Source organism: Balaenoptera borealis (genome assembly GCF_965194805.1).
Source record: "Balaenoptera borealis genome assembly, chromosome: 4".
NCBI classification, from domain to species: Eukaryota; Metazoa; Chordata; class Mammalia; order Artiodactyla; family Balaenopteridae; genus Balaenoptera; species Balaenoptera borealis.
This window is the reverse complement of record NC_138861.1, coordinates 149,976,374-150,004,242: the sequence shown is the minus strand read 5'-3', so window position 1 is coordinate 150,004,242 and position 27,869 is coordinate 149,976,374. Positions and strand designations below refer to the sequence as shown.

Sequence of the window (27,869 nt, the reverse complement as noted above, 5' to 3'; positions counted from 1 at the left end):
GGCCCCAGCCTGCCCCGCCCCCAGAGCCCCCGCCCCGTGCCCGGTCCTGTGCCGGGCCCTGCCGACGGTGCCCTCAGGAGCTGCAGAGTGAGGGGACCCGCAGGCAGCCCCCCGCAGGCAGGAGGGACCCTGGGTGCGGCCCTCGGCCCAGCAGCCCGAGGCGTTTCCAGGATGCGAAGGTGTGGCTCACCTGAGCCGGAGGACCCGCCCCCCCAGCCCCGCCCCCCCACAGCGGGCGGGCATCCGCCGAAAACACTGCTCCGGATGTTTGTCCCAGATGTGCTTCCAGAACACAGAGGGGGCAGAGGCTTTGCACGGCCCGCAAGGAAGCGTTAGAGAGAAAACTGGGCGTGCGAACGCTGCTCCCACGTCGACAAAGGTAAGTGTACAAACACATAGATTTTAATAAGAGGTGTAAAATACAGAAAGATACACGTCTTATGAAAAGCTCTTCAGCCACACGTGCCCACGGGTTCCCACAGGCTCCAGAGCGTCTGGTGAACACAGACGGGCCAGAGACAAGCCGCCTCCCCCGAGACGGTTCCCTCACCTGTGATCCCGGATGCCCGAGCGACTCCGCGTGGCTGGGCCCTCGGGTCACTTGATGCCAGGGCCACGCGGGGACCCGGCAGGAGGTGGGGACGGGGCGCAGTGGCGGCCGGGAACCCACTCGTCTCTGTGTCCAGGGCAGATGCCGAGTCTTGCTGGCTCATAGCATCTGGGTTAGCGGGAAAGTGCGGCCTTTCAACTTGACCTTAAGCCCGCCAAGATCAGGCACCCTCCTCACTCTGACCCCAGTGCAACCCCGCAGGGTGAGTCGGGCTCGCCCGCAGACAACGGTCCCCCTCACCCAGCCTCCGCCTGTGACACAGACTTTCCACTTTGATTCTACTTTTGTTGAGGCTAAACCTTCCAGAACCAACTTCCAAAAGCATGGCTGTGCCCCCGAGTCAGGGGCGCCACGGGCGGGACGCTGTGGGCTGTGTGCTGTGGGCCCCCCGGGCGCCGGGCACCGCCGGCGTCCCAGAGGGAAGATCTGCCGGGGAAGCTGCATCCGAGGGCAGCACAGCGATGCCTGGTCCTGGGGCAAGAACAGAGGAGGCCCCCCCCCCAGCCCCCCAGCCCTGACGTCTGTGTTACATGAGCGCCACGCACTCTGCTAAAGCAAAAGGGGTAAGAACGTCCCTCAAGTCCAGGGCGCTCACAAAACAGATGGTAAGTGAAAAGCGTTTAAAAGAGGCAGTAACTTGGTTGCCTCAAAGAATGGGGTTGTGCAGCCCCAGGGCCCTCAGAGATGAAGGGGTGGCCATTCCCATAGAGCTGACCGGCCAGAGCACCAGCCCAAGGCCTGGCCAACCATCCACACACCCACGTGACCAACGTGGTTCCAGAAGCTGGGGTTGGGGCATGAGTCACCTTTACGGCAAGGGACACAGAGTAAATAACGTTTTTATACTAATGAAGGTTATTCAGAAAGGACCGAGTAATTCAAATGCAGTTTTATCTTCAAATACGTGGATTCCGAGAATGAATGCCGCAGATGAACTGTGAGGGTTTACGCGCTTCTGTGACATGCAAAACTCTGGGCTGAGTGTTTGCGTCCCCAAACTCTTATGTTGACATCCTACCTCCTGTATTTGGGGGTAATTGGAGGTGGGGCCCCTGGGAAGGGCTTGGGTGCTGCGGGCAGCGCCTCCCGAGACCAGACCAGTGCCGTCTCAAGAAGAGGGAGCAAGTTGGGACTTCCCTGGGGGTCCAGTGGCTAAGACACCGCAGGGGGCCCGGGTTCAATGCCTGGTTGGGGTACTAAGATCCCACAAGCTGAAAAAAGAAAAGAAAGGAGGGGACGAGCGTGGGAGGAAGTCTATCCACATTATCGTGCCAACACGCAAGGTCAGGTCTGTGCAAGTCCACTTCCATGAAGCTTGAGGAAGCTGATTTATGGGGTGAAGGGTCGGGAGGAGGGCAGCCCTCGGGGGCACAGACTGGGAAGGGGCAGGGAGCCAATACTCCCTGTGTGCCCTTGTGAGCCTGGTGTGTGCCCAGTGAGCGCATAAAGGATACTGGTCTGTAGTTTCCTTGTAGTGTCTTTGTGCAGCTTTGGTTTAGGGTAATGCTGGCCTCAAAGAATGTGTTAGGAAGTGTTTCCCCCCTCTTAAAATTTTTTGAAAAGTTTGAGAAGGATTGGTGTTAGTTCCTCTTTAAATGTTTGGTAGAATTCACCAGTGAAGCCATCGGGTCCAGTTTCTTTGTTGAGAGGTTTATTATTGTTGTTATAACTGATTCAATCTCCTTACTAGTCATATTTCTATTCTTATTTTCTATTTCTTCATGATCCAGTCCTGGTAGGTATTGTATTTCCAGGAATTTGTCCATTTCACCTAAATTATCAACTTTGTTGGTGTACAGTTGTTCATAGTGCTCTCTTATAATCCTTTTTATTTCTGTAGCATTAGTTTTAATGTTTCCACTTTCATTTCTGATTTTAGTAATTTGAGCTGTCTATTTTTCTTTGTTCATCTAGATAAGATTAATTATGTTGATGTTTCCAAATCACCAACTTTTGGCTTTACTGATTTTCTCTATTGTTTTCCTATTCCTTATTTCATTTATTTCTGCTCTAATCTTTTTTTATATATGAATTTATTTATTTATTTATTGTTGGCTGTGTTGGGTCTTTGTTGCTGGGCGCGACCTTTCTCTAGTTGCGGCGAGTGGGGGCTACTCTTCGTTGCAGTGCGCGGGCTTCTCATTGCGGTGGCTTCTCTTATCGCGGAGCACAGCCTCTAGGCGTGCGGGCTTCAGCAGTTGTGGCTCTCGGGCTCTAGAGCGCAGGCTCAGTAGTTGTGGTGCACGGGCTTAGTTGCTCCACGGCATGTGGTATCTTCCCGGACCAGGGCTCGAACCCGTGTCCCCTGCATTGGCAGGCGGATTCTCAACCACTGCGCCACCAGGGAAGCCCAGGAGATACTTTTTTATGGTATCTAGTTTTTAAATCTATTGAGACTTAATTTGTGGTTTAACATATGATCTATCCTGGGAAGTGCCTCATGTGCACTGGAGAAGGATGTGTATGTTGTTGTCATTGGGTGGAGTGTTCTGTGCACATCTGTTAGATCTGGTTGGTTGCTTATGTCCTCTGTTTCCTTATGTGTCTTCTGTCTGGTTGTTCTAGCCAATATTATGAGTGGGGTTCTACAACTATTATTTTAGAACTCTCTATTTCTCCCATCAATGTTGTCAGTTTTTGCCTCATATATATTTTTTATTGGAGTATAGTTGCTTTACAATGTTGTGTTCGTTTCTGCTGTACAAAGAAGTGAATCAGCTATATGTATACCTATATCCCCTCCCTCTCGGACCTCCCTCTCACCCCCCATCCCACGCATCTAGGTTGTCACAGAGCACCGAGCTGAGCTTCCTGTGCTTTATAGCATGTTCTTGCTAGCTATCTATTTTACGCATGGTAGTGTATAGATGTCAATCCTAATCTCCCAGTTTGTCCCAGCCTCCCCTTCCCCCCGTGTCCACATGCCCATTCTCTACATCTCTATTCCTGCCCTGCAAATAAGTTCATCTGTACCATTTTTCTAGATGCCACATATATGTGTTAATATATGATACTTGTTTTTCTCATTCTGGCTTACTTCACTCTGTATGACAGACTTTAGTCCCATCCACATCTCTACAAATGACCCAATTTCATTCCTTTTTATGGCTGAGTAATATTCCATTGTATATACGTACCACATCTTCTTTATCCATTCATCTGTTGTTGGACATTTAGGTTGTTTCCATGTCCTGGCTATTGTAAATAGTGCTGCAATGAACATTGGGGTACATGTGTAATTTTGAATTATGGTTTTCTCAAGGTATATGCCCAGTAGTGGGATTGCTGGGTCATATGGTAGTTCTATTTTTAGTTTTGTAAGGAACCTCCATACTGTTCTCTACAGTGGCTGTATCAGTTTACATTCCCACCAACTGTGCAAAAGGGTTCCCTTCTCTCCACACCCTCTCCAGCATTTATTGTTTGTAGATTTTCTGATGATGGCCACTCTGGTGTGAGGTGACGCCTTATTATAGTTTTGATTTGCATTTCTCTAATAATTAGTGCTGTTGAGCATCTTTTCATGTGCCTCTTGACCATCTGTATGTCTTCTTTGGTGAAATGTCTATTTAGGTCTTCCTCCCATTTTTTAATTGGGTTGTTTGTTTTTTTGATATTGAGCTCCATGAGCTGTTTATATATTTTGGAGATTTAATCCTTTGTCAGTTGCTTCGTTTGCAAATATTTTCTCCCATTCTGAGGGTTGTCTTTTTGTCTTGTTTATGGTTTCCTTTGTTGTGCAAAAGCTTTTTGTTTAATTAGGTCACATTTGTTTATTTTTGTTTTTATTTTCATTACTCTAGGAGGTGGGTCAAAAAAGATCTTGCTGTGGTGTATGTCAAAGAGTGTTTTTCCTATGTTTACCTCTAAGAATTTTATAGTGTCCAGCCTTACATTTAGGTCCTTAATCCATTTTGAGTTTATTTTTGTGTATGGTGTTAGGTAGTGTTCTAATTTCATTCTTTTACATGTAGTTGTCCAGTTTTTGCCTCATATATTTTGATGTTCTGTCATTAGGTGTGTAAATGTTTATATTTGTTATAAGTTCTTGCTGTATTGATCCTTTTATTAATATTTAATGTCCTTTTTTGATTTAAAGTCTATTTTTTTCTGATATTAATATAGCCATCCCAGCTCTCTTTTGGTTACTGTTTGCAAGGAATATCTTTTCTATCCTTTCAATTTCAATCTATTTGAGTCTTTGGATTTATAGCAAGTCTCTTGCAGACAGTGTATAGTTGGAGCATGTGTTTTTATCCATTCTGTCAATCTGTCTTTTTATTAGAAAAATTAATCCATTTACATATAAAGTAATTACTGATAGGGAGGGACTTACATCTGTCATTGTGCTATTTGTTTTCTTATAGCTTTCCCTGCTCATTTCCTGCATTACTGTCTTTTTTGTGTTTATTTGATTTTTTTGTAGTGAAATGTTTAAATTCCTTTCTCATTTCCTTTTGTATATATTCTATAGCTGTTTTATTTGTGGTTCCCATGGGGGTTACATTTAATACCCTAAAGCTATAACACTCTAATTTGAATTTCTACCAGGTTAACTTCAAGGACAACAAGACCTCTGCTCCTTTACAACTCCATATCCACCCCTTTTGGTTGTTGATGTTACAAAATGACATCTTTGCACATTGTGTGCACAAAACATAAACTAAACATTCTTTTAAATGCATCATTCTCTTAAATTATGTAGAAAACAAGATTTGGAATTATATATCAAAATTACAATAATACTAGCTTTTAAACTAATAATTTTTTAAATGTATTCATGTCTTAAATAATATAGAAAACAAAAAGTGCAATAACAAGCCATTGTTTCAATAACACTAGCTTTTATAATTGCCCATATATTTACCTTTCTTGAGATCTTTATTTCTCCATATGTTTTTTGTCTAGTGTCCTTTCATTTCACTTGCATGACTCCCTTGAGCATTTCTAGTGGTCATGACCTTCCACAGCTTGTTCATCTGGGAAGGTCTTATTTCTCCCTCACTTTTGAAGGAGTTTTGGCAGGTATAGTGTTCTTGGTTGGCTTTTTTTTTTTTCCTTTATCACTTTTAACATGTCAGCCCACTGCTTTCTGGCCTCTAATTTCTTTTTTTTTTTTTCACTTTACACACAAATGTTTATTTCTCCACATTTACCTTTTTTAAATTGAAGTATAGTTGATTTACAATGTTGTGTTAAGTTTCTGGTGTACAGCAAAGTGAGTCAGTTATACGTATATACATACTCCTTTTCATATTCATTTTCATTATAGTTTATTACAGGATATTGAATATAGTTCCCTATGCTATACAGTAGGTCCTTGTTGTTTCCCTACTTTATATATAGTAGTTTGTATCTGCTAATCCTAAACTCCTAATTTATCCCTCCCTCACTGCCTTTCCTATTTGGTAACCATAAGTTTGTTTTCTATATCTGTGAGTCTGTTTCTGTTTCCTAAATAAGTTCATTTGTGTCATATTTTAGATTCCACATATAAGTGATATCATATGGCGTTTGTCTTTGTCTTTCCAACTTACTTCACTTAGTATGATAATCTGAGTCCAACCATGTTGCTGCAAATGGCATTATTTCATTCTTTTTTTTATCACTGAGTAGTAGTCCACTGTGTATATATACACCACATCTTCTTCATCCATTCATCTGTAGATGGACATTTAGGTTGTTTCCGTATCTTGGCTACTGTAAATAGCACTGCTATGAACGCTGGGGTCCATGTATCTTTTCAAGTCATAGTTTTCTCTGGATACATGCCCAGGAGTGGGATTGCTGGATCATATGGCAACTCTACTTTTAGCTTTTAAGGAACTTCCATACTGTTTTCCATAGTGACTGCACCAATTTACTTTCCCACAAACAGTGGAGGAGGGTTCCCTTTTCTCCACACCCTCTCCAGCATTTATTATTTGTAGACTTTTTGAGGATAGCCATTCTGACTGTGAGGTGTGAGGTGATACCTCATGGTAGTTTTGATTTGCATTTCTCTGATAATTAGCAGTGTTGAGCATCATTTCATGTGCCTCTTAGCCATCTGTATATCTTTTTTGGAGAAATGTCTATTTAGGCCTTATGCCCATTTTTTGATTGGGTTGTTTGGCTTTTTGTTATTGAGTTGTATGAGCTGTTTGTATATTTTGGAAATTAAGCCCTTATTGGTTGCATCCTTTGCAAATATTTTCTCCCATTCTGTAGGTTGCCTTTTCAGTTTGTTTATGGTTTCCTTTGCTGTGCAAATGCTTCTAGGTTTGATTAGGTCCCATTTGTTATTTTTGCTTTTATTTCTATTGCCTTGGGATAGTGACCTAAGAAAACAAAAATTCTCTGATTTATGTTAGAGAATGTTTTCTGGCATCTAAAATTTCTGATAAGAAATCTGTCGATAATCTCATTCAGGATTGTGTATGATGATTTGCTTCTCACTTGTTGCTTCCAAGATTCTCTGTCTTTGTCTTTTGAAAGTTTGATTATAGTGTGTCTCAGTGTGGGTTTCTTTGAGTGCATCTTACGTGGATTTTGTTGAGCTTCTTGGATATTTATATTCATGTCTTTCATCAAATTTGGGACGTGTTCAGCCACTATTTCTTCAAATATTCTCCCTGACCTTTTTTCTCTCTCGTCTCCTCCTGGGACTCCCACAGTGTGAATGTTGCTCTGCTTGATGGTGTCCCACATGTCCCTTAGGCTCTGTTCACTTTTCTTCAATCTTTTTCTTTCTGTCCCACATACTCACTAATTTCCATTGTCTTATCTTCAAGTTCACTGATTCTTTCTTCTGCCAGCTCAAATCTGCCTTTGAATCCATGTGTTGAATTTTTATTTTAGTTATTGTATTTTTCAGCTCCAGAATATCTTTTTGGTTTCTTTTTTAGGTTTTCTATCTCTTTATTCATATTTCTATTTTATTTGTACATTGCTGTCTTGACTTTCTCCACAGGTTCTTTCAGTTCTTTGAGGATCTTTAAGGTGGTTGTTTTAAAGTCTTCATCTAGAAGATCTACCATCAGGTCTTTTCATTGGTAGTTTATGTTGATTTATTTTTTCCTTTGAATAAGCAATGCTTTCCTGTTTCTCTGTGTGCCTTGTGATTTGTTGTTGTTGTTGAACATTTAACACTGGACATTTGAATCTAATAATGTGATAACTCTGGAAATTAGATTATCCCCCTTCCCTTGGGTTTGCTACTTTGTGTTATTGTTGTTGTTTATCGTTATAGGCTGTCTCTGTGCTGAGGATAAGCCTAAGGTATAAACTTAAGGTCTTCTCAGATCATTTCTGATCCTTTCCCTGGGCATGCATGGTCACTTTCTGATTTCCCCATATATGCATTTGTTTTTGAATGTCTGGCTCCCAAAAGAGGAAAAAGAAAAAAGTGAACAGGGATGAAGGCTGCCAGCCTTTTAAAGCCCCTGGAAGTCACTTCAGCTGGAGGGGGAGGGTCTTGCAACAATGGGGGAGGTGCAACAAGGGCCACCAGCCTGTTCATCTGCACCTCTGTGATCAGAAACAGCAATCAGTGATCAGAGCACAGATCTCCAATATCTGCACAGGGTCTTTTTTCCCCACCCTGGTTTCCCCAAGCTGTGTGTAGGCTGCTCCAGAAACAAATGCACAGCTGTCTTCCATGAGCATAGGGGGTCCAGTGTAGGTAGCTGCTACTGTGTTAAAAACTAAAATTGACCAAGATTAACCACAATTTACCATCCAAGGCTTTTCCTGGATATTTCAAGCCTTCAACAGACTCCAGAGTACCCAGATGGTTACGGGGAAGATTCTGCCCCTGCATTTATTGTCCAGGTGGGAGATGGAGTCTCACCTCACAGGTGCTTCCTACTCTGCCATCTTCCCTGAATCCTCTCTTTAAAAAGTACTTGTTATAAGGACCCTATAAATAACACGAACATCCACTGAAATGCGGGATGTGTCACACCTCTGTGTGTGTGTGTATGTTTAAAAGCATTATTTCTTATTGATCACACGGTAATTACAAGAATGTCAGACATAATGACCTATGCAATCTAAACAAGACAGACCAATTCAAATTTTCCATAGTGGGAAAATATACATATTGAAACTTAGCCATGTGTATAGACAGATGCCTGCAGCAAGAGTAGGTGACGGGAGGTTAGGGTTGAAGGACCGTGTGCAGTAAGATTGCTTCCCCTCCATCATAGTAAATACCTTCCAGTAACACATAGATATTCCACAAACATCTGAATACACAGGAGTAAAGTATGACCTGCCACATGTGCAAAGTGTTCTCACTATGCTGTTTCTGTGATACTCCCACAAAAATAGTAAATAGTGAACCCCATGCAGGTAGTAGGAAGCATCAATCATTTATCCCAGGTTGGACTTGGAGGGTGTTTACCTGAACATTAATACTTGTAAAGAGCCTATTTCTCCTTTTGCTCTGTCTTCTTCACTATTGACATGCACAATTGACAACCAGTTGATGGTTGTTTGACCTAAAGGTGATAACTGAAATACTCTTAAACACATAAGAATTTTAATAACATATTTTAGTCACCCAGTTAACATAAAACGTGGATCATCTATAGCTTTAGATCAAAAGGTAGAGGGAGTGCATCTGAACATCAGTGCTTTTAGGTTCAGTGTTCTGTAGTTCCTACCATTGTCCTAAGGAATGAAACTAAGACAACTTTATCAAAGCAGGAACTAGTTTGAACTCTTAGATCAGAGAAAATCCAAAACAGAAGAAATGTCACTCAATTTTTTCTCTGGGCCTTTTAAGAAAGTAGGCCAAATTTATAAATTATTCAAGGTTCATGTTGAGCAGTGGTGTTTTTCTGTGTGTAACTGTCTAGAGAACAAACCCAAAAGAACCCCCTAATGTTGTGACAGTGTTGACCCCGCCTTCACTCATTAGGAATCAGGAACCTTGAACAGCAGTTCAGAGTGTTCTTATACACCCCCATTCACCTTGCTTTTTTGCCAACTATTATGGCCAGTGTGTTTGTGGGGCAGGCATGTTCAACAAATTAGGCTTAAAGACCTTCTCTGGTTGAGTAGAAACCCTTCTAGAAAGAGTTGGCTGTGATTTGAAGCTATACTATAAAGCTATAGTAATTAAAACAACATGGTCTTGGCATAAAAATAGACACATAGACCAACGGAACAGAATAGAGAGCCCAGAATTAAACCCCTGCTTATACAGTCAACTAATATTTGATAAGGAGCCAGGAACATCCAGTGGGGAAAGGATAGTCTCCTCAACAAACAGTGCTGGGAAAACTGGAAAACCACATGCGGACCATGATATTGGACTCCTGTCTTACACCACTCAAAAAAGTTAACTCAAAATGCATCAGATGTAAACGTAAGACCCAAAACCCTAAAATTCTTAGTAGAAAACATAGGGAAGAAGCTCCTTGACATTGGTTTTGGCAATGATTTTTTTTTTTTTGGTATGGCACCAAAACCACAGACAACAGAGGAAAAAAACCAACAAGTGGGACTATATCAAACTTAAAGTTTCTGCACAGCAAAGGAACCATCAACAAAATGAAAAGGCAACCTATGGACGGGGAGGAAATGTTTGCAAAACATAGATAAGGGGTTAATATCCAAAATCTATTTAAAAAAATTAATACCACTCAATAACAAAACAAAAAAACCCATTTAAAATGGGCAGAAAGACTAAACAGGCATTTTTGCAAAGAAGACACCCAAATGACCAACAGATACATGAAAAGATGCTCAACATCACTAATTATCATGGAAATGCAAATCAAAAGCACAATTAGATACCACCTCACACCTGTTATAATGGCTCTTATGAAAAAGATAAAAGATCACAATTGTTGGTGAGGATGTGGAGAAAAGGGAAACCTTGTGCAACAGGCTTTCTCTAGTTGCATCGAGCAGGGGCTACTCTTTGTTGTGGTGCGTGGGCTTCTCATTGCAGTGGCTTCTCTTGTTGCAGAGCATGGGCTCTAGGGGCGTGGGCTTCCGTAGTTGTGGCACATGGGCTCTAGAGCACAGGCTCAGTAGTTGTGGTTCATGGGCCTAGTTGCTTTGCGGCATGTGGGATCTTCCCAGACCAGGGATTGAACCTGTGTCCCCTTCATTGGCAGGCGGATTCTTAACCACAGTGCCACCAGGGAAGTCCCCGGAGTATTTTATTTTTATACTTCTGAAATTTGTAAACAAGACAGCCTAGGTTAAACAATACAGTTTTCCAAAGCTGCATGTGCTCATTTCATACTGTTGATGTGAAGAGTTTTTCTGCTTGAAGTACAAAAATAATTTCCTAAAGCTCCTAAGCAGGAACACTACTGTTCTTATGATCTGTGATTAGATGAACTGATCAATTTCAGTTGGTAACATCCCTTTTTTCCCTTGGCAAGTGTTTAACAAATTCTAGAACAGATGCATTTTTCTAGGCTTACACCAACAATTTCATTCCAAATGTCTCCTGAGAGGCACGTACCATACACAGGAATCCATCTCTATCCTTCTCACTTTCACACACTCCAGAAATTAGTATGGACAAGCTCACCATTCTGTGTCTGTTCACCAGCAGGAACAGGGTGTCAGAAGTGGGATCTGAAGGCATCAAATCCCGAGACGCAATGGCCCCCAGAATTGAGCAAGGTACTCACACTGAGCCCCTTGTGCTCATCACTTCCATGAATTGCCACCTGCTTTTGTTTTGGTGAATCTCTTCTTAGACTTCAAGTTTTGCTCTTTTTGCGTTTTGAGCTCTCCAACTTTATTTGGGATCTGGAAAGTCTTTGTCGTTTCAGGGGGAAAGTTTTGTCCATTCCAGTTCAAGACTTTATCTTTGGTGAGTACTCAGTTGTTGTCTGGAGCATGGAGTGACAAGATTCTTTTTGGGGGATTGAGCTGTGATCTAGGAATTCGTTTTATTCCTTTTGGAATCTGGGCTAGGACTCTAGCAACTTTATTGGGTTTCCAGGACAACTAAGGGAAATGGGATCCCAGTCACCTAAATGTTTTGAGGGCAGTCCTCCTTCAGGGACTCCAGCCAGTTTCATGTTTAAAAACTATGGATCCGGGCTTCCCTGGTGGCACAGTGGTTAAGAATTCACCTGCCAATGCAAGGTACATGGGTTCGAGCCCTGGTCTAGGAAGATCCCACATGCCACGGAGCAACTAAGCCCATGCGTCACAACTACTGAGCCTGCGCTCTAGAGCCAGCAAGCCACAACCACTGAGCCCACATGCCACAACTACTGAAGCCCGCGTGCCCTAGAGTCCGTGCTCCGCAACAAGAGAAGCTGCCACAATGAGAAGCCTGTGCACCACAATGAAGAGTAGCCCCTGCTCCCTGCAACTAGAGAAAGCCCGCACACAGCGACAAAGACCCAACGCAGTCAAAAATTAATTAATAAATAATAAAAAAAAAAAAACTATGGATCCCCCACATGCACATTTTTAGCTAAGTGGGCTGAACAAACCAAAAGTAATCTGGAATTACAGTGGCCATTATGGGGAACGTTCAGTCTCCCTAAACTTGTTTTCCTTAAGATTAAATTGGAGGACTGTGGTTCTAAAATTAAACAAAATGAATGGCATATTTGTTTTCACTGGTAACTGGAAGCTTCCAAACATGCACGAAACTGTAAAATTGCCTCTTTGCAAGATACCATTTCTAAATTGGCTCAAACAACCAAAAAAAAAAAAAAAAGAAAGAAAAAAAGGAGAACAAAATGGCTTCCAAAGCCTTGTGCTTCTTGTGTCCCCCCCTGCCCCCAATTTCTTTGTCTCAGGTAGGGTCTTGTGTGTCTTCCCACTCCCTTTGCCTCAGATTCTGCCCCTAGAAACTATCTTGTGCTCAGGCCCTGCCCCCAACACCACCTTCCTCTCTCCTCCTCCATGAAAACCTGCCTCTTTAAAATGAGAGCCTCTGAAGATCCAAATGCTGACCCTAATTACTGCTTTTAAGTTAACTGGGGCAAACCACTAGGTGAGGAGATCCTGACTCTTGATCAGTGATGCTTTCAAGGAAAGATCTTGAGCAAAAGGGGAAAATGTAGAATTAATTAAGGAGCAGTCCACTAACCTTTGGAGTCAGGACAGGCCCGTAGGGGGTGCTCTCACACCCACCATGCATGTCAATTACCCCAAACAGGAAGATGCCTCTACCTACTATCCAGCAGGAAGAAGAAAACTTCCCTCCAACCCCACCCCCCAGCAGTCCAGCCAATCAGAGACTGCAGCAGCTCAGCCAATGGGAAGCCTCCATGCTTTGCCCCCCCCCCCAGCTCCTCCAATGGACTCTTCCGTTATCACAGCCCCTCCCAACTCCTCCTTTTCCCTATAAAAGCAAGTCCCCATTTCTTGTTCTCTGGGTTTGCCTGTGGTCTGTCCTTGTTTGCATATTCCGAATCACAGTTCCTCCACTACTCCTGAGTAAACTCACTTTTGTTGGTGAAATAACTGGCTGTCATATTATTACAGTTGACAGAGGCTTGAGCTTAGCCTTGAGCTGCACAGGTTTTGATTGCCTTGATGCTGTTACTCTGGCTGATGTGATCAGGTTCCAGGAACTTGGTTTTATCCAGGACAGGAAGCTTCTCATCCTCCCGTGGTTCTGTTATCGCAGGGCATGGGGGCTGGTGGAGGTGAGGGTAGAGAGTCGAGTGGCTCCCATTGCGACAGTGGCTTTCTTGTGTCACGTTAGGTTTTTTTTTCAATGCTAAACTTAATATTTCTTTAAAAAATCGTTTCAGAAATGAGTGTGAGATGTGGCTTAATTTGAAAGTCTTCTCTTAACTAGTGAAACCTAATTTAATTTCTATTTTTAAAAGGAATAAAAGGGAATAAGAATGTGAAGTGGTTGAAAGGAAACTAGAGTCGGTGTGGATGCCAGGGATGCTGGATGCTCTCCCCGCACCGGGTCCTTGTTACACTGTGGGAGCCTCTTTCCTTAACCATTTCAGTTCTCCTCCTCCCCAGCGGGAACCTGCGGCTCCGTGTCAGGCTCCAGACGCATTCCTCTGCGGAGAGAGGCCCATGGAAAGTAGCCGGCTGACAGGCACCCGTGGCCTGCAGACATTCTGGCCACGACTACCACGCGGGGTCACTGCAAGGAGGGGTCCTAATCAGGAGGGAGGGGTCATTGCCTCCAGGGGCCCCCACGCGAGCCCAGTCATCCCCATAGCCGCGCTCCTCGCGGGACCCCGACCCCCCACCCCCACCCACGGGGGCGCTCTGGGAAGCCAGCACTGGGGCTAAGGCAGCAAGCGAGCGACGGGTGGAGAGAAGCCGCCCCGCCCCGCCTCAAGTTCAAGGAGAGACCGCGCCCAGCCGTGCTTCCCTCTGATTGGCTGAACGAGAGAAAGGCCGGCGATGATTGGGTGGAGCGGACGCCCCTCGGCGCCCATTCTCCGCCACGGGGTGGGGGCGGATGTGATTGGTGCAGGCATCGGCGCGCCCCGCCCCGCGACGTCACTACCCGGCGTGCCGCGCGCCGCGCTTCCGCTCCGCCCGCTAATGTTTTGGCCGGTCCAAGATGGCGGTGCAAGAGTCCGCGGCTCAGCTCTCCATGACCCTGAAGGTGCAGGAGTACCCGACCCTCAAGGTGGGGTCTGCGGCCGGGGGGCGCCCGCGCCTGGCCGGGCGGCGTCGGGGGGGAGGGGGAGGGGCGGGGCGAAGGCCAGGGCGCAGCATGGGGCGCCGGGCGGAGGCCGGGGGTCTGGGGGCCGGACTTCCCCGGGGCCGGGGGTCTGGGGGCTGGGCTCCCCGGGTGCCGGACTCTGGGGGCCGGGCTCCCCAGGGGCTGGGGGCCCGTCTCTCTGGGGGCCGGGGCTGGCGGCCGGGCTTCCCGGGGGCAGGGGACCTGAGGGCCGGGCGGGTGTGGCGTGTGGCCATCCATGCTCCCGCCTGCCTTCGTGACAGGGCGGGGAGCGCGTCTGCCTGGCGCCCCGCTTCTCCTTCCGGAGCCCGATTGTGGCCCCTTCGTTCTATAATACCGTGAACTGCATCAGCGACAGTCCTGGTCGCAGACAGGCTGGTGACTTTGGAGGCTGGGATCTCAGGGCTGTGGGGTCGCGGGCGCCCAGCCAGAGTGCCCACCGTGACTGGCGGTTGGTGTCCAGCTCTCCTCCCGGAAGCTCGTGTCAGACGGTGTTGATGGATGGCTTCCAGCCTCTAATTAGGGAACCTGTGAGGAGAGACCTCACGACCCAATGGGAACCCATTTGCGGGGCGTCACCAAACCTGAAATACAGCCCTTGCCACTCGGTCGCCAGTTGGGTGACCTTGGATGGTCGCTGAGGCAAGTCGACTTACGCTGGGATGAAATCGGTGTTCCCGGGAGAGGGGTCGGTGCTAGTTCTTATCTAGTTAGTAGAGGATTCGATGGTGATTGACTACAGTGAAGCACCTGGGAGTAAATTCCTTCAACGCTCAAGGTTATAACATTCCCAGGAGAGCTGCGGCCGAGCCTGCGTGCGTCTGAATTCCTTTCCCGGGGGCCACGTCGCATCTCTCCTCCCGGAGGACCCAGCATGCCTGTCCACGTCAGTGGTGGCAGAGGGTGGGTGCGGTGTGGCCAGCTTGCTGTGAGCCCTGTGTTCACTTCCTCGGAGACCTCGGGAGGGTCCTCACCGCCTCTGAGGTTGTTTACTCCTGTCAGACGAGCACGCCTGGGTGGGCTCAGGGTGAAGAGAGGGCTGTGGCTGTGGGAAGGTAGCTGAAGGGAAGGAAGGGAAGCGCTGCTGGCCTGAGCCAGATGCCTGTTTGCTGGACCGCAGGTGTAGGGCGTGCTGTTTTGACATTCCACTCCCGCAAGACCCTGCGGCTCGTAGGCCACGATTCTCTGCTGCCCGGGGCACCCAACCAAAACCAAGGGGCGTGAGTGGGAACCGCTGACTGTGAGCTTTGGTCTCACTCAGCCCCTGCCAGGCCTGCCTCTTGACTGACAGACAAGAAGGTTCAGAGATGAAAACCGTGGTGGTGAATGTGGGGAACACCAGACAGGCAGGATCCCTCCTCCGAGTCCTTCTCTCTCGTTTCATAATCGTGAACGGAGTCTGAGTTGCAGACTTATCAAACAGGCTTTGATTAACGTAGTTAGGCAGATACTCCTAGAGGTAAAGGATTTTGTTTTTGGTTCTTTTTTGGCTGCATTGGGTCTTTGTTGCTGCACGTGGGCTTTCTCTAGTTGCGGCGAGTGGGGGCTATTCTTTATTGCGGTGGCTTCTCTTGTTGCAGAGCACGGGCTCTAGGCGCGTGGGCTTCAGTAGTTGTGGCACGTGGGCTCAGTAGTTGTGGCTCGCGGGCTCTAGAGCGCAGGCTCAGTAGTTGTGCCGCACACGGGCTTAGTTGCTCTGCGGCATGTGGGATCTTCCCGGACCAGGGCTCGAACCCGTGTCCCCTGCACTGGCAGGCAGATTCTCAACCACTGCACCACCAGGGAAGTCCCAAGAAATATTATAGTATCATTTCAAGTGAGCTTGCCAAATAAAGACATTTCACTTCTTTTCTGGAATGATTTTAAAAAGTAGAATTTTTGCAAGGTACTCTCTCCATTTTCCCTCACAGATTATTTAGATCCCACAGGATAATTCCTCTGTTCTCTTGACATGTGTGTCACTGCTGAGTTAACATTTTTGTCAGGAGTAATTCCTACTGGATAATGAGGACGTTTCACGAGGAACATGGGAAGGGCTGTTGGCTCGGGAGCTGTGCTGTTCATGGTCTGGAGAGAGTCCAGAGGCAGGGGGTGCGGGGAGAGGGGGCGGGGGGACAGGGCAGGGGGCAGGGGTGACGGCTGAGGGTGGGCGTTCTGGAAGGCGTCGGTTGTGCTTCTCTAGCCCAAAGGCAGCTTCTCGCGCAGGGTGGCAGGGCCGAGCGTGCAGCGGGCGAGTGCCCTTCAGACTGTACGGGGCTTCCTCCCTGTTGGAGGGCGGAGCGGCCCTCCCCTCCCGGAGCCCCTGCTCCCCCCGGGGCGGGGCGGCCCAAGCCTGTGGACGTTTGGGTGCGTCTTGGCCTCGGCCCCCAGATGTGAGGAGCACGCCTCTGGGATGCCTCTAGCTTTGCCGCCTGTCCTGGGCCGGGGGCGCGGGTGGTCCCCATGAGAACCACTGGTCTGGACCTTGCTGTGGGGAACTTGTTCTTACCGCAGCGGGCGTTCCCGGGCGCCCTGTGCTCCGGCCCTGGCTGGCACCTTTCCCGGCAGTGTGTCGGGTTGTGGGTCGCGCCCCTCAGGCCTCAGGGAAGGAGAAGTGGAAACTCCAGGGCATGACCCACCATCGTCAACTGGAAACCCTGTTCTAATTATGTTTTTAGAAGTTTTTTCTGATTATAAAAGCAATTTGTGTTTATTCTCCAAATTACTTTGCTAATTATCCCATTAGTTTTTGGAGTTTTTACTTCTGTTTTTTTCCTTTGGATAACTGAAGGAAAATCATATTTTGGAGGCCTTCTTTGTCACCGTCCAGATCAGGTGGGAGTTCGCTCAGCCCAGGGGAGGGACCTGGCATCATCTCTGGAAACCTGCTTTGGACCCTGACTCCTCCCCTTGAGCTCACCTGGGCCCACCTCTGGGCTCACCTGGAGCCTCATGCTGGCTCCCCAGCCCCTCTCCCAGCTGTCCCCTCCTCGTCACATGTGACAGGCTGGGAGTGTGGCCGTTGCTCCCAGCTGGGTCTGGAGGCAGATTCTCCTGTGTCTTTGAAAAAATCTGCTGCTTTTAATGTGGTGACGGTTTTGTTGACCAAGTACTGCCCTGCAATTTCAAATCCTGGCTTTGTACTTGTAGAAAGTTTGTGTGCCAATTACATGCTAAAGTTATAACTTTCAGTGCGGTTTTCCAAACTTGGTCTCAGCCGGGCTTGGGGGATCACGTGTTCTCAAGTTTGAGAAACGCTGGTAGCATAAAGTGTTCAGACTTTTGAGACAAGTATCTGATTATGCTGTGTCCCAGGTGGTGGCCGTGGCTGGGGCCTGACCTCTTTTTACTTTAGGTTTTGTGATTTCCCGAGTGAGCCAGTCCCTCCCTCCGACGCTGGCCGTCTCTGGTCCGCAGCTGCTTGCATCATGATTGCCTTCTTCTCAGGCTGCAACCTTGTCACACCTTCAGGGCAGTGTTTGTTCTCAGCTGAAAGAGCCCGCACGTGGCCTTGGCTTCCAGAGCCCCACACACCCAGAGCTCGGCTGCGTGCCCCTCTCTGAAGCGTGTGCCTGCCCCGCGCGTCCTCCTGGCTTCGCGCTCCCCTGTCTCTCACTGTCACTGGCGGGATGTTTGACCACACGAAGGCGACCTGGTGGCGTGTCCTGTCCTTGCGTCCTCCGCGCCGGGCCCTCCCGGAGAGACGTGGGTTGTCGTGAGGGGTCCCTGCTCACTGCTTGTGTTTTTAAGTGTTGTTAGTGTTTTAAACAGATTTCAAGTCTGGAAAAGAAAGGGCTTTCTAATCTCCATTTCTCTGTAAGGAGTGGGCTGTTGGAGCCGGTGCTGACCCCCAGCCCTGGGCAGGTGGTGGCAGAGCTGTTGGGGGAGCCGTGTGGCTGCACACGCCTCAGGCGCCTGGCTTCCGGCCGGGTCTGTAACAACCATGATCCCTGAGCACGTGACATCTGCGCTCTTGGAACTCTCGGAACAAACCTGGGAGAGGGGGACCCGATGGTGCACGACAGCGGGGCGGCCTCAGGGAGAGACGGGTGAGGCCCCGTCCTGGTCACATACTTGGTGGCAGGAGGCATTAAACGAGGGACACAGAGTTTCAGCGCACCGGTTTGGGGGTGGCCGAGGAGGCGTGTTTTGGAGAGGAGCCATGTGCGCTGAGTTTAAGTCTTGGCAACCCTGACACCGAAGGCTCACGGTCCCACTGGAGCGAGGCAGCTCGGACGTCCCCAGAGCCCTGCAAAGGGGGCAGGGGCCACTGAGCGCCTGGCTGGCGACACGGGCCCGGGGGCGGGGACGCGGCGGGGCGGGAAGACGGGCCGGGAAGAGGCGGGCGGGCTGAGGCAGGATGTTTGATGCTGACCTGAACCTGGCCAAGCAGCTTCCGCCGGGGTAACAGTTGGTTATTTTCAGGTGTACGTTTCTTACAACCTTTTGAAAACCAGAATTATGCACTGTTTCAATCACTACTAACCAATAGTTAACAACTAAATATTGCTGAGTAGTTTGATAACTGGACTATGGCGCAGAATATGGCCGAGGGGAGAAAAGCCCCAGCTGGGCCGATGGCCTCGCTGTCCACAGAGCCAGCCTTCCCCTGCCACCACGCGCAGCCCCTGGGGCCTGGCCTCGTCCCCTTTCCGGTCATGACAGCGGCCCCCCTGCCCTGCCCCATCTGAGCCAGACCTCCCCCAGCTCCCCGCCCCATCCTGTGTCCCGCCCAGGTCTCTGCACGTGGGAGCCGGCGTCCTAGCGCTCCACCAGCCGGCTGGGCCAGGGCTCTGCCGACGTGACGTTGCCCACGTGGCCCCAGGCCACCACCCTGAGCCGGATCCGGCCCTGCGGCCCCTGCGCTCTGGCCCTCACCCTGGTGTTTTCTTTCTGGCTTCGGTCACCCTCTGGCGCTTTTTCTGTCAGATGCCCCCTTGGGACACTGGTCCTCAGTGAGGGGCCGTGTCTGGGCGGTTGTCGCCCTCCCAGCGCCTGGAAGAGCTCCTGCCCGTGGGGGGCACCGGCGGTAGCTGTTGGCCGAGGGAGCGTCGCCTCTGTCTGGGGGGAAATCCCTTAAACAGTCACATCCCACTCTTGTCCATGAGCGGCATTCCGGGTGGGACAGCCTTCGGAGTTTCCTTTCTCACCCCCCACCCCGGCCCGCACCCCTCTCTCCTTCCTTCAAGGCTCAGCTGCCGGGGAGGAGTGTCTGCGCCCTGCCCCTCTGTGCACTCACGGTGTGCATGCCGTGGCCTTCTAGGTGACAACTGGACAGCACCCTCGGGGCACCCCCTTCGAGATGGCCACCTCCCGGTCTCATGAGCGGCCTCCGGGCTGGTTTTGCCCCATCACTCCCTGGCAGGGCTCTGGCCAGGATCTCCAGGTGACCCCATGGTGCTGCCTGAGCCCCTGACAGCGTCTGGTGCTCGCCCCCACCTCTCACCACGTGTGCCACAGGCCGCCCTTCCTTCCCGGCGTAGGGTCCCAGGCGGCTTCCATGACGCCACCCACACCTGGCTCCTCCCAGGCTCACAGCCGCCCCTCATCCTCCTTGTTGGGACTGCTCGCTGCCTTGGTGACCTTGTTTGAGGACCGCCGTGTGTACCGATGACTCCCAGCTGGATCCCCTCGCCAGCCCCAGAGCCTTGGACCTGGGAGCCTGTCAGACGTCCCCTCTTGGGTCTGTAAGGTGTCCCAGCATGTGGAAGTCTGAACTCGTTGTCTTACCCAGCTCCTTCGCAAACCCGCTCCCCCATCTTCCCGGTCTCACTGGGGGACAGCGCTTCCATCCCATTTGGCTCAGGCTGGGACCCTGGAGGCAGCCTTGACCCCGCCGTCCTCAGAGCTCACATCCAGCCTGTCCTCACATCCTTTTCACTCTGCCACCGTGGCCTGAACCAGTCCGTCTCCGGGTGGTTGAAGGAGCCCCCGGCTGTCCCCGGCACTGCCCGTGCTTCTTCCTGGCTGCCTCCGTCTTACTCGGGGTAAAGTCCAGGGTTGCTAGAGTGGCCCTCCAGGGCCTCATGACTTGGCCCCCTCTTCCTCCTCCCCCACATCGTCCTCCTCCCCCTCCTCCCCCACCTCCTCGCCTCCCCCTCCCCCTCCCTCCCCGCCACCTCCACTCCTTTGGACACTGAGCCACAGTGGCCTCCCCGCTGCTACAGGATGTGCCAGCATGGGGGGCCTCAGAGTCTTTGCTCTTGTTTACTTTGTCCAGAATCCTTTCCCCCAGATGTCAGTCTGGCTTATTCCCTCACCTTCCCTGGTCTCTGCTCAGGTAACCACCTTCTCAGTGCGACCACCTTATTTAGACTGGGAGGCCCACCATCCCCTCTTCTGCTCTGTTTTTCTCCTTAGCTGCCGCTGCCATTTGACTTAACTGTGTTTTGCTTCTTTGTTTCTAACCACTGGGATTATAAACTCTTTGGAGGGCATAGAAGAAATAACTCTTCAAATAACAGATGAATTATTAAATATTATTTTGGCAATTCTATCCAGTGAAGTAAGATTGAAACAAGTAAATGTAGCTATTAGAACGAATGAGACAGAATATGTTTATGTACCCAGAAACACAAGCAAACTAACCAGAAAATGACTGCAATTAATTATAAAGGTCAACACAGTAACTGGGTACATGAAAAATAGACAAAAGTCAGTCACTTTTCTGCATCCCAGCAATAACCAGTAGAACATCTCCTGGGAAAATGCCAGGAGGGGTAAAACGTTAGGGTGACCGCAGCACGCCAGCAGTGGGCGCCAGTGGAGGCGCCGTGGCTGGCAGCGGCAGCGGGGGCTGGGTTTCTGTTTGCAGGTGCTAGCAGCAGCCGTAAAGACGCCATCTGACTTCTCTGTGTGCTCGATCAGACCTTTCTTATTTATCACGAGGGAAGCTCCAAGAAGGGTGTCTCTGCGGGACACCAGGGTTTGCTATGAAACTGCGGAAGTAAGAGCCCTGTTGCAAAATTGCTGGCTTTGGTTATACGTTGTATGGAAAAGGTGAGACGGTGTTTCCCTGGCGTCATGCATGCAGTCGGCACTGGTGCCTGCTCGGGCTCTGCGTGCCGTGTTTGGTGAGTGAGCCGTCCCGGGCCTGGAGACGCTCCTGTGGAGGCCTGGTGCCAGGCTGCCTGTGTTTGCGCCGGCGAACTGAGCATTTGCAGCGTGCACTGTTCTGCTCATACTGCCCTTGCTGAGATGGACCAGTGGCACGAAAGGATGCCTGTGAGTAACCAGCAGTCGCGGGTGAGAGGACCCTGCCCCCAGGAGGGAGAATATGGAGGTGCTGGCAGTGCCCTTCCCGCCTCCAGCTTTGTCCGCACTTCACGGAGTGAAAAGTCCATCTCATCGCGCCCCCCTAGAGGTGGACCAGCGACATGTCACTTTTCAAGAAGCCTATTTGAGAGAGGGGGCTTGAAGCACTGCTGTCCTTCGTGAGCCTCCCTCAGGTGTGTGCTGTGCCCGGGAAGGTCAGCCCAGGGGAGCGTGGGGCCACTGTGACTCGTGAGACTCCCGTGCCACACGCCGGAACACGAGGCGCGGCTCTCCAGGCCAGGCAGGGGCGTCTGCTGCCATTCAGGGCTCAGTCCAACACTTTACAAGATGTTGTTAGCTTTGTGATAAATATTTAGAAACCTCTTCTGAGGTTTCTTAATTGTGAAAGATAAAAGGCCTCATGCCATTGGGGAAATACTTCCTTCCTGTGCTGGTAAAAATGGCTGAAAACATTATGAGAACAAACTAAAATGCATCTCTTTGTCAGCAAATACTGTGAGAAAACCCACAGCAAACACTGGAGAAGGTTTGAAGAAACACGTACCAAAGCAGATGGCACGGTGTGGGAGGGCTGCTGTGGAACTGGGTGAGAGTACAGATGTTTCATACAGGTCTCGATTAGGGTGTTTGCCAGATTCTGTTTCAGTTAGGAAAACAGGAAGGATTACTTTTTGCGAGTCACTGAAGGGGAAAGAGGTACTGGAGGAAATATAATTTAACATTCAACTAATTAAATGGAGAAATTCTATGATCTTAAAAGCTGTAGTGAAACAAATTACCAAGGAAACATTAAGTAGATTTGATTAATACAAATTTAATTTTTTGGTATAACCAGATAAGATAAAACCAGAATTTAAAAGCAAGTAACAAACCTTAAAAAAATCCACCAAATGTGAACCATAAAAAGCTGGTTCAAATTGATGAGAAAGCTCCAATACCCTCTTCCTTGTTGAGTATTGGGTGAGGAATACAAACAGAAAATATGTAGAAGGAAAAATGTGTTGAGTTGAACCGCATAAAATCACCCTTTTGTAAAAATGATGGCTGAGTAGCCTATACCATGTAAAAAGATTAAAAAAAAAAAAAAAAAACTTCCCATAAAGAAAAACCCAGGACATGATGGCTTCACTGGTGAATTCTATTAAATGTTTAAAAAAGAGTTAACATTGCTCCCTCACAAACAGCCAAAAAATGGAAGCGGAAGGAAGTTTCCCAGCTTGTTCTGTGAGGTCAGTTTTACCCTGATACCAGAACCAGACAAACAATACCACAAGAAAACTACACACCAGTCCTTATGAATGAATATAGGTGCTAAAATCCTCAACAGCATGCCAGCAAACTGAATCTGACAACATATGAAAAGGATTATGTACCATGACTAAGTGGGATTTACCCCAGGAATGCAAGGTTGGTTCAACATGTAAAAGCCAACATAATGCCATACTAATAGTATAAAGGACAAAAACCACATGATCACCTCAGTAGACACAGATAAAAACACTTGACAAAATCCATCACCCTTTCATGATAAAAACACTCAACAAACTAGGAATAGGAGAGAACTTCCTCTACCTGATAAAGGGCATCTCTGAGAAAACCACAGCCGACATCGTGCTTCATGGTGAAACACCAAAAGCTTTCCCCTAAGATCAGCAAAAAGACAAGGACGTCCACTCACCATTTCCGTTCAGCATTGTCCTGGAGGTTCTGATTGGGGCAGCTGGGCAAGAAAAATAAATAGCAGGCATTCAGATTGGAGAGGAAGAAGTAAAACTCAATTTGCAGATGAAATCATCTTGTGTATGGAAAGTCCTAAGGAATACACATGTATACAACACACACACACAAACCTGTTAGAACTAATAATCTGGTTCAGCAAGGTTGCAGGATACAAGATCAGTTTATATAATAGAAATAATTTGTATTTCTGTATCCTAGAAATGAACAGTGAAAAGGGAAATGAAGAAAAGTTTTATTTACAATAACACTGATAAATTGGATTTCATTAAAGGGAAGAAGCTTGTGTTTCAAAGGTATGCTGTTAAGAAAGTGAAAAGACTAACAGAAGAGAGAGAAAATATTTGCAGATCATTTTTGATAAGGATCTATTATCCAGAATATGTAAAGAACTCTTACAGTTCAATAATATAAAGACAAATAACCCAATGTAAAAACGAGCAAATGGTTTGAGGAGACTCCTCTGAAGAAGAGATACAAATGGCTAATGAGCGTAAGAGGAGATGCACGACATAATTCGTCATGAGTGAAGTAACGAAAGCGTGATGAGGCACTGCTTTATGCCCATGGGAATGACTGTGAGCAGAAAGATGGGCAGTAACAAGTGCTGGAGGAGGGTGTGGAGAAGCTACAATCCTGACAGACGCTGAGGAATGTAAAACGGCACAGCTGCGGTGGAGAGCAGTCTGGTAGTTCTTCAGAAAGTTACACACAGTTACCATATGACCCAGCAGTTCCACTCCTAGATAATCTACCCAGGAGAAGTGAAAACGTGCCCATACAAACACCTGTGCAGGAATTTATAGCCTTATTATTCATAATAGCTCCAAAGTGGAAGCAACTAAAATGTCCATCAACTTATGAGTGCATAAACAAATGTGGTATTCGCATAATGGAATACTATTCAGCCAGAAAAAGGAATGAAGTACACGCTACATCACGGATGAGCCTTGGAAGCATTATGCTAAGTTTAAAAAAAAAGCCACACACAAAAGGCCACAGAATGTATGATTCCATTGATATGCAATGTCCAGAATAGGCAGGTCCATTCAAGTAGACAGTAGATTAGTGGCTGGTTGCTTGGCTATGGGGAGTACTTCTGTAGGCAACGGGTTTCTTTTTGGGGTGATGAAAATGTTCTGGAAGTAGATGGTGCTGATGGTTGCACAGCCTTGTGATTGTACTAAACACCACTAAGTTGTTTACTTGAATTAAAAGGGTGAATTTTATAGTATCTGAATTATATCTCAATTAGAAATTGGTAAAATAAAAAGTGATACAGGGGGACTTCCCTGGTGGCGCAGTGGTTAAGAATCCGCCTGCCAATGCAGGGGACACGGGTTTGAGCCCTGGTCCGGGAAGATCCCACATGCCATGGAGCAACTAAGCCCGTGCGCCACAACTACTGAGCCTGCACTCCAGAGCCTGTGAGCCACAGCTACTGAAGCCCACGTGCCTAGAGCCCGTGCTCCGCAACAAGAGAAGCCACCGCAGTGAGAAGCCTGCGCACCACCACGAAGAGTAGCCCCCACTTGCCGCAACTAGAGAAAAGCCCACACGCAGCAACGAAGACCCAATGCAGCCAAAAATAAAATTTAAAAAGGGGGGTGTGGTTTAAAAAAAAAAAAGTGGTGCAGCTTACCTTAAATTATCTTTCAAAGGGCGAAGGTTTTAGTTTTGATAAAGACTAATTTACTGATTCCTCTTTTACAGTTAGTGCATTTTGTATACCTGCAAGAAATCTTTGCCTATTTCAAGGTTGTGAAGATTCTCTCCTATGTTTACGTCGAGGATTTTTACAGTTTCAGCGTTTATGTTTAGGTGTGTGGTCCATTTCAAGGGAATCTGTGCAGATTGTATGGGGCACAGGTTGAGGTTTGTCCTTTTCCGACGTGCGGTCCAGTCCCGGCGCCTCTGTTGGGAGACGGCTGGTCCTCTCGGCCCTGAATTGCCCTGTCTCTCTGGCTGGCCACACTGACCGTGCACGCGGGTCCACCCCCAGGTCCCCCACCCTCCTTGGTCTCCGTGCCTTCCTGGACCAGTGCTTTGAATCAGGCACCATTGCCCGTATGTTACCAGTATCATTCAGGATATTTTTTTATCCAGGTAGAAAACAAATGAGCCGTCTCCATCATTTCTAAGTGTCCAGCAGTGCTGAGTCGCGCTCAGATCCCTAGGACTCTCTTAAGTCAGCTCGGGCCACTCTGACAGAACGCCCCACAGCACACACTGTTCCTGCCGGTCCTGGAGGCGGAGTCCCAGAGGAGGGGCCGGCACCCCCCAGCACAGCTGCTTCCTGTTCCCGCTGGGAGCGGCCCGAGGTGTGCGCTGCTCTCCTCGTGGTTGTGACTGGCGTTTCCCCGAGTCTTAGTGGTGCTGAGCGCCTGCCCACACGTGTCGGGGCCGCGTCCCTCTTCTCCGGAGAAATGTCAGTTGAGGTCCGTGGCCCGTTTCTCAGTTGGGTTATTTGTCTCTCCGTCGTGGAGCTTTCGGGGCTCCTTATGAAGCCTGGATAGTAACCCTTTATCAGGCGTGTGGTCTGCAAACATCTCTTCCCGTTCCCGGGTTGCCGTTGCGATCTGATGATTGCTCCCTTTGCTTTGCAGAAGTTTTAAACTTTAATGTAGTCCCATTTGTTACTCTTGTTTTTATTGCCTGTGCTTTTAGGAATGTATTAAAGAACACATATTTTTTCTCTTGGTCTGGCTCTTTGTTGGTTTCCCCCCTCACTGCCATTTCTCATATCTCTGTGATTTTGTTGTCTCACCAAGGACTGTCTCTGAGTAGTTTTCCTCCCAGAAGGGGTTTGGCTGCTAAGGGGTTTGGAGCCTTGCCTATCTGAAAGCATCTCAATTTTGCCTCGTTCTCAGTGATACCTTGGCATGGTGTAGAGTCTTCAGCATTTCTGAAATTCCACCCCTTCTTTTGGCAAAAGCCCCTTGGGAAGGAGGCTGAGGAGCTGTGGGTGACAGAACAGCAGGGGACAGTTGGGGAAAGGCGGGAGAGGCAAGGCCTGGGCGGCCCGGCGGCCCCGGGAAGGACGTCGATTCCAGGTGCTCGTACAGGGGGAGGGGGCACGGGCAGCAGAGGGTGGGACCCGAAAGCTCAGCCGTGCAGAACGCGTGGCCCAGCTGGCGTGGGCCCCGAGCATGTGGGCCGGCGGTCTGTGATGTGGGAGGATGGCCAGGGCCAGGAGCGGCGTGGGGCTGGTGCAGGTGCAGGGGGCGCCTCTGGGGGACGGGAGGGTCCGGAGCCATCAGGAGCGCAGGTGGGGCCGGGTGTGGGCCATGGGCGGGGGCGGCACCCTCGCCGCCGCCACCACCACCACCACCACCACCACCGGCCGGGCTGTGCCATGGTTCCGTTCCCGCACTGCGGACGTATGCCAGATCCTGAGTCGGCTTCTTTCCTCAGAAGAGAAATAGGTAAGCTTGAACTATCACCTTACGGTATAAATTGTTGGGACTGGATCCTGACAGTGGACTGAGGATGAGTGTGAGAGCGTCACCGGCATCTTTTTTGGATAAGAGTTAAAAGTCGGATCCCCAGCCCACGGAGCTTTCTTTGGAATCCCCCTGCCTCGGTGACGCTCACGGGTGTACCGGTGTGTGCCCGGCCCGTGCGGGCTCTCTGGCCCGGGACAGGGACCCGCGGACTCCTGGCCCGTGATCGCGCCCGTGCCTGTGCAGGCATGTGACTCTTTTCTTCTGTGTCGTGGTTGTTTTGATTACATTTATTGGAATAGAATTTTAACGTCTGGATGTGATAATAAAAAACAACTTAGGAGCTTTTGTTTATTGTGCATCGTGGGATTTGTTCAATTTGTTTTCTAGTAATTCCACTTTGTTTTCTTTTATGAATGTATCGGTCCAGCTCAGATTACAAATACACAGTGTGTTCACGCAGGCGGCCTGCGGGACCCGGGCAGGCTGCCTCCGCTCCTGGCCCTGGGTCCTGAGGGCACAGCCGGTGACCCACTTCCCAGTCGTTGTGGAACTGAGTGCTCACTCTTTCAAGCAGTAAAATTAACGCCTACACTCACTTGGGTTTAACCAACAGCCTGGAAGGGAGTTTGCAGTCATCAGTGACACCCCACCAGCCCTGACCTCAGCCCCCTGCGGGTGTCTCTCCCTGTCTGCGCACCATGGAGGCTGCCTGGGGGGGTCGTCGGGTCAGGATGGTGGCGTTGGGGGGCAGACCGACGGCAGCTGAGGACCCTGGGGCATCTTGCCCGGTGCTGGTGTCACACAATCTTGGGGTTGCTCTACGTGCCGCTCCCATTACAGAGACCCATCCCCCCCAGTCCTGGTCGTGGAGACCACGGGTGGTGGTTGAAGGCTGGGTCGTGCCTCCACCCTCCAGAAATCCCATCCTGTGGCAAGACACACCCTCCACAGGAGCTGGGGGGGATCCTTCACCACATGTGGTTTGCTGTCTGCCACAAGCCTGACACCGTGTTGGGTGCTGTGTGCAGTGGTCACTTTCTGACCAAGTGGACACCGAAGGAGTCCCTCCGTTTTTTCTTACAGGAAGTACTGAGTCCAGAGGAGGCGGCCAGTGTGGGGGGTGGACCACGGAGACCAGTCCGGTGGCCCGTGCAGGGGAACCCACGCCGCCCACCAGCAGTAG

At 49.0% G+C, this 27,869-nt stretch overlaps 1 protein-coding gene across 3 annotated transcripts in view; it reads left to right on the top strand.

Moving 5' to 3' along the window:
• Positions 1-14,044: 14,044 nt before the first annotated feature.
• MAEA (macrophage erythroblast attacher, E3 ubiquitin ligase) overlaps positions 14,045-27,869 on the top strand; it is a 30,594-nt gene continuing 16,769 nt past the window's right edge. For all 3 annotated transcript variants that reach the window (XM_082389878.1, XM_082389877.1, XM_082389876.1), the window contains exon 1: positions 14,045-14,195. In XM_082389878.1, the coding sequence (XP_082246004.1) occupies positions 14,127-14,195 (69 nt within the window). In that variant the 5' untranslated portion in view covers positions 14,045-14,126. The remainder of the gene's footprint in view (positions 14,196-27,869) is intronic.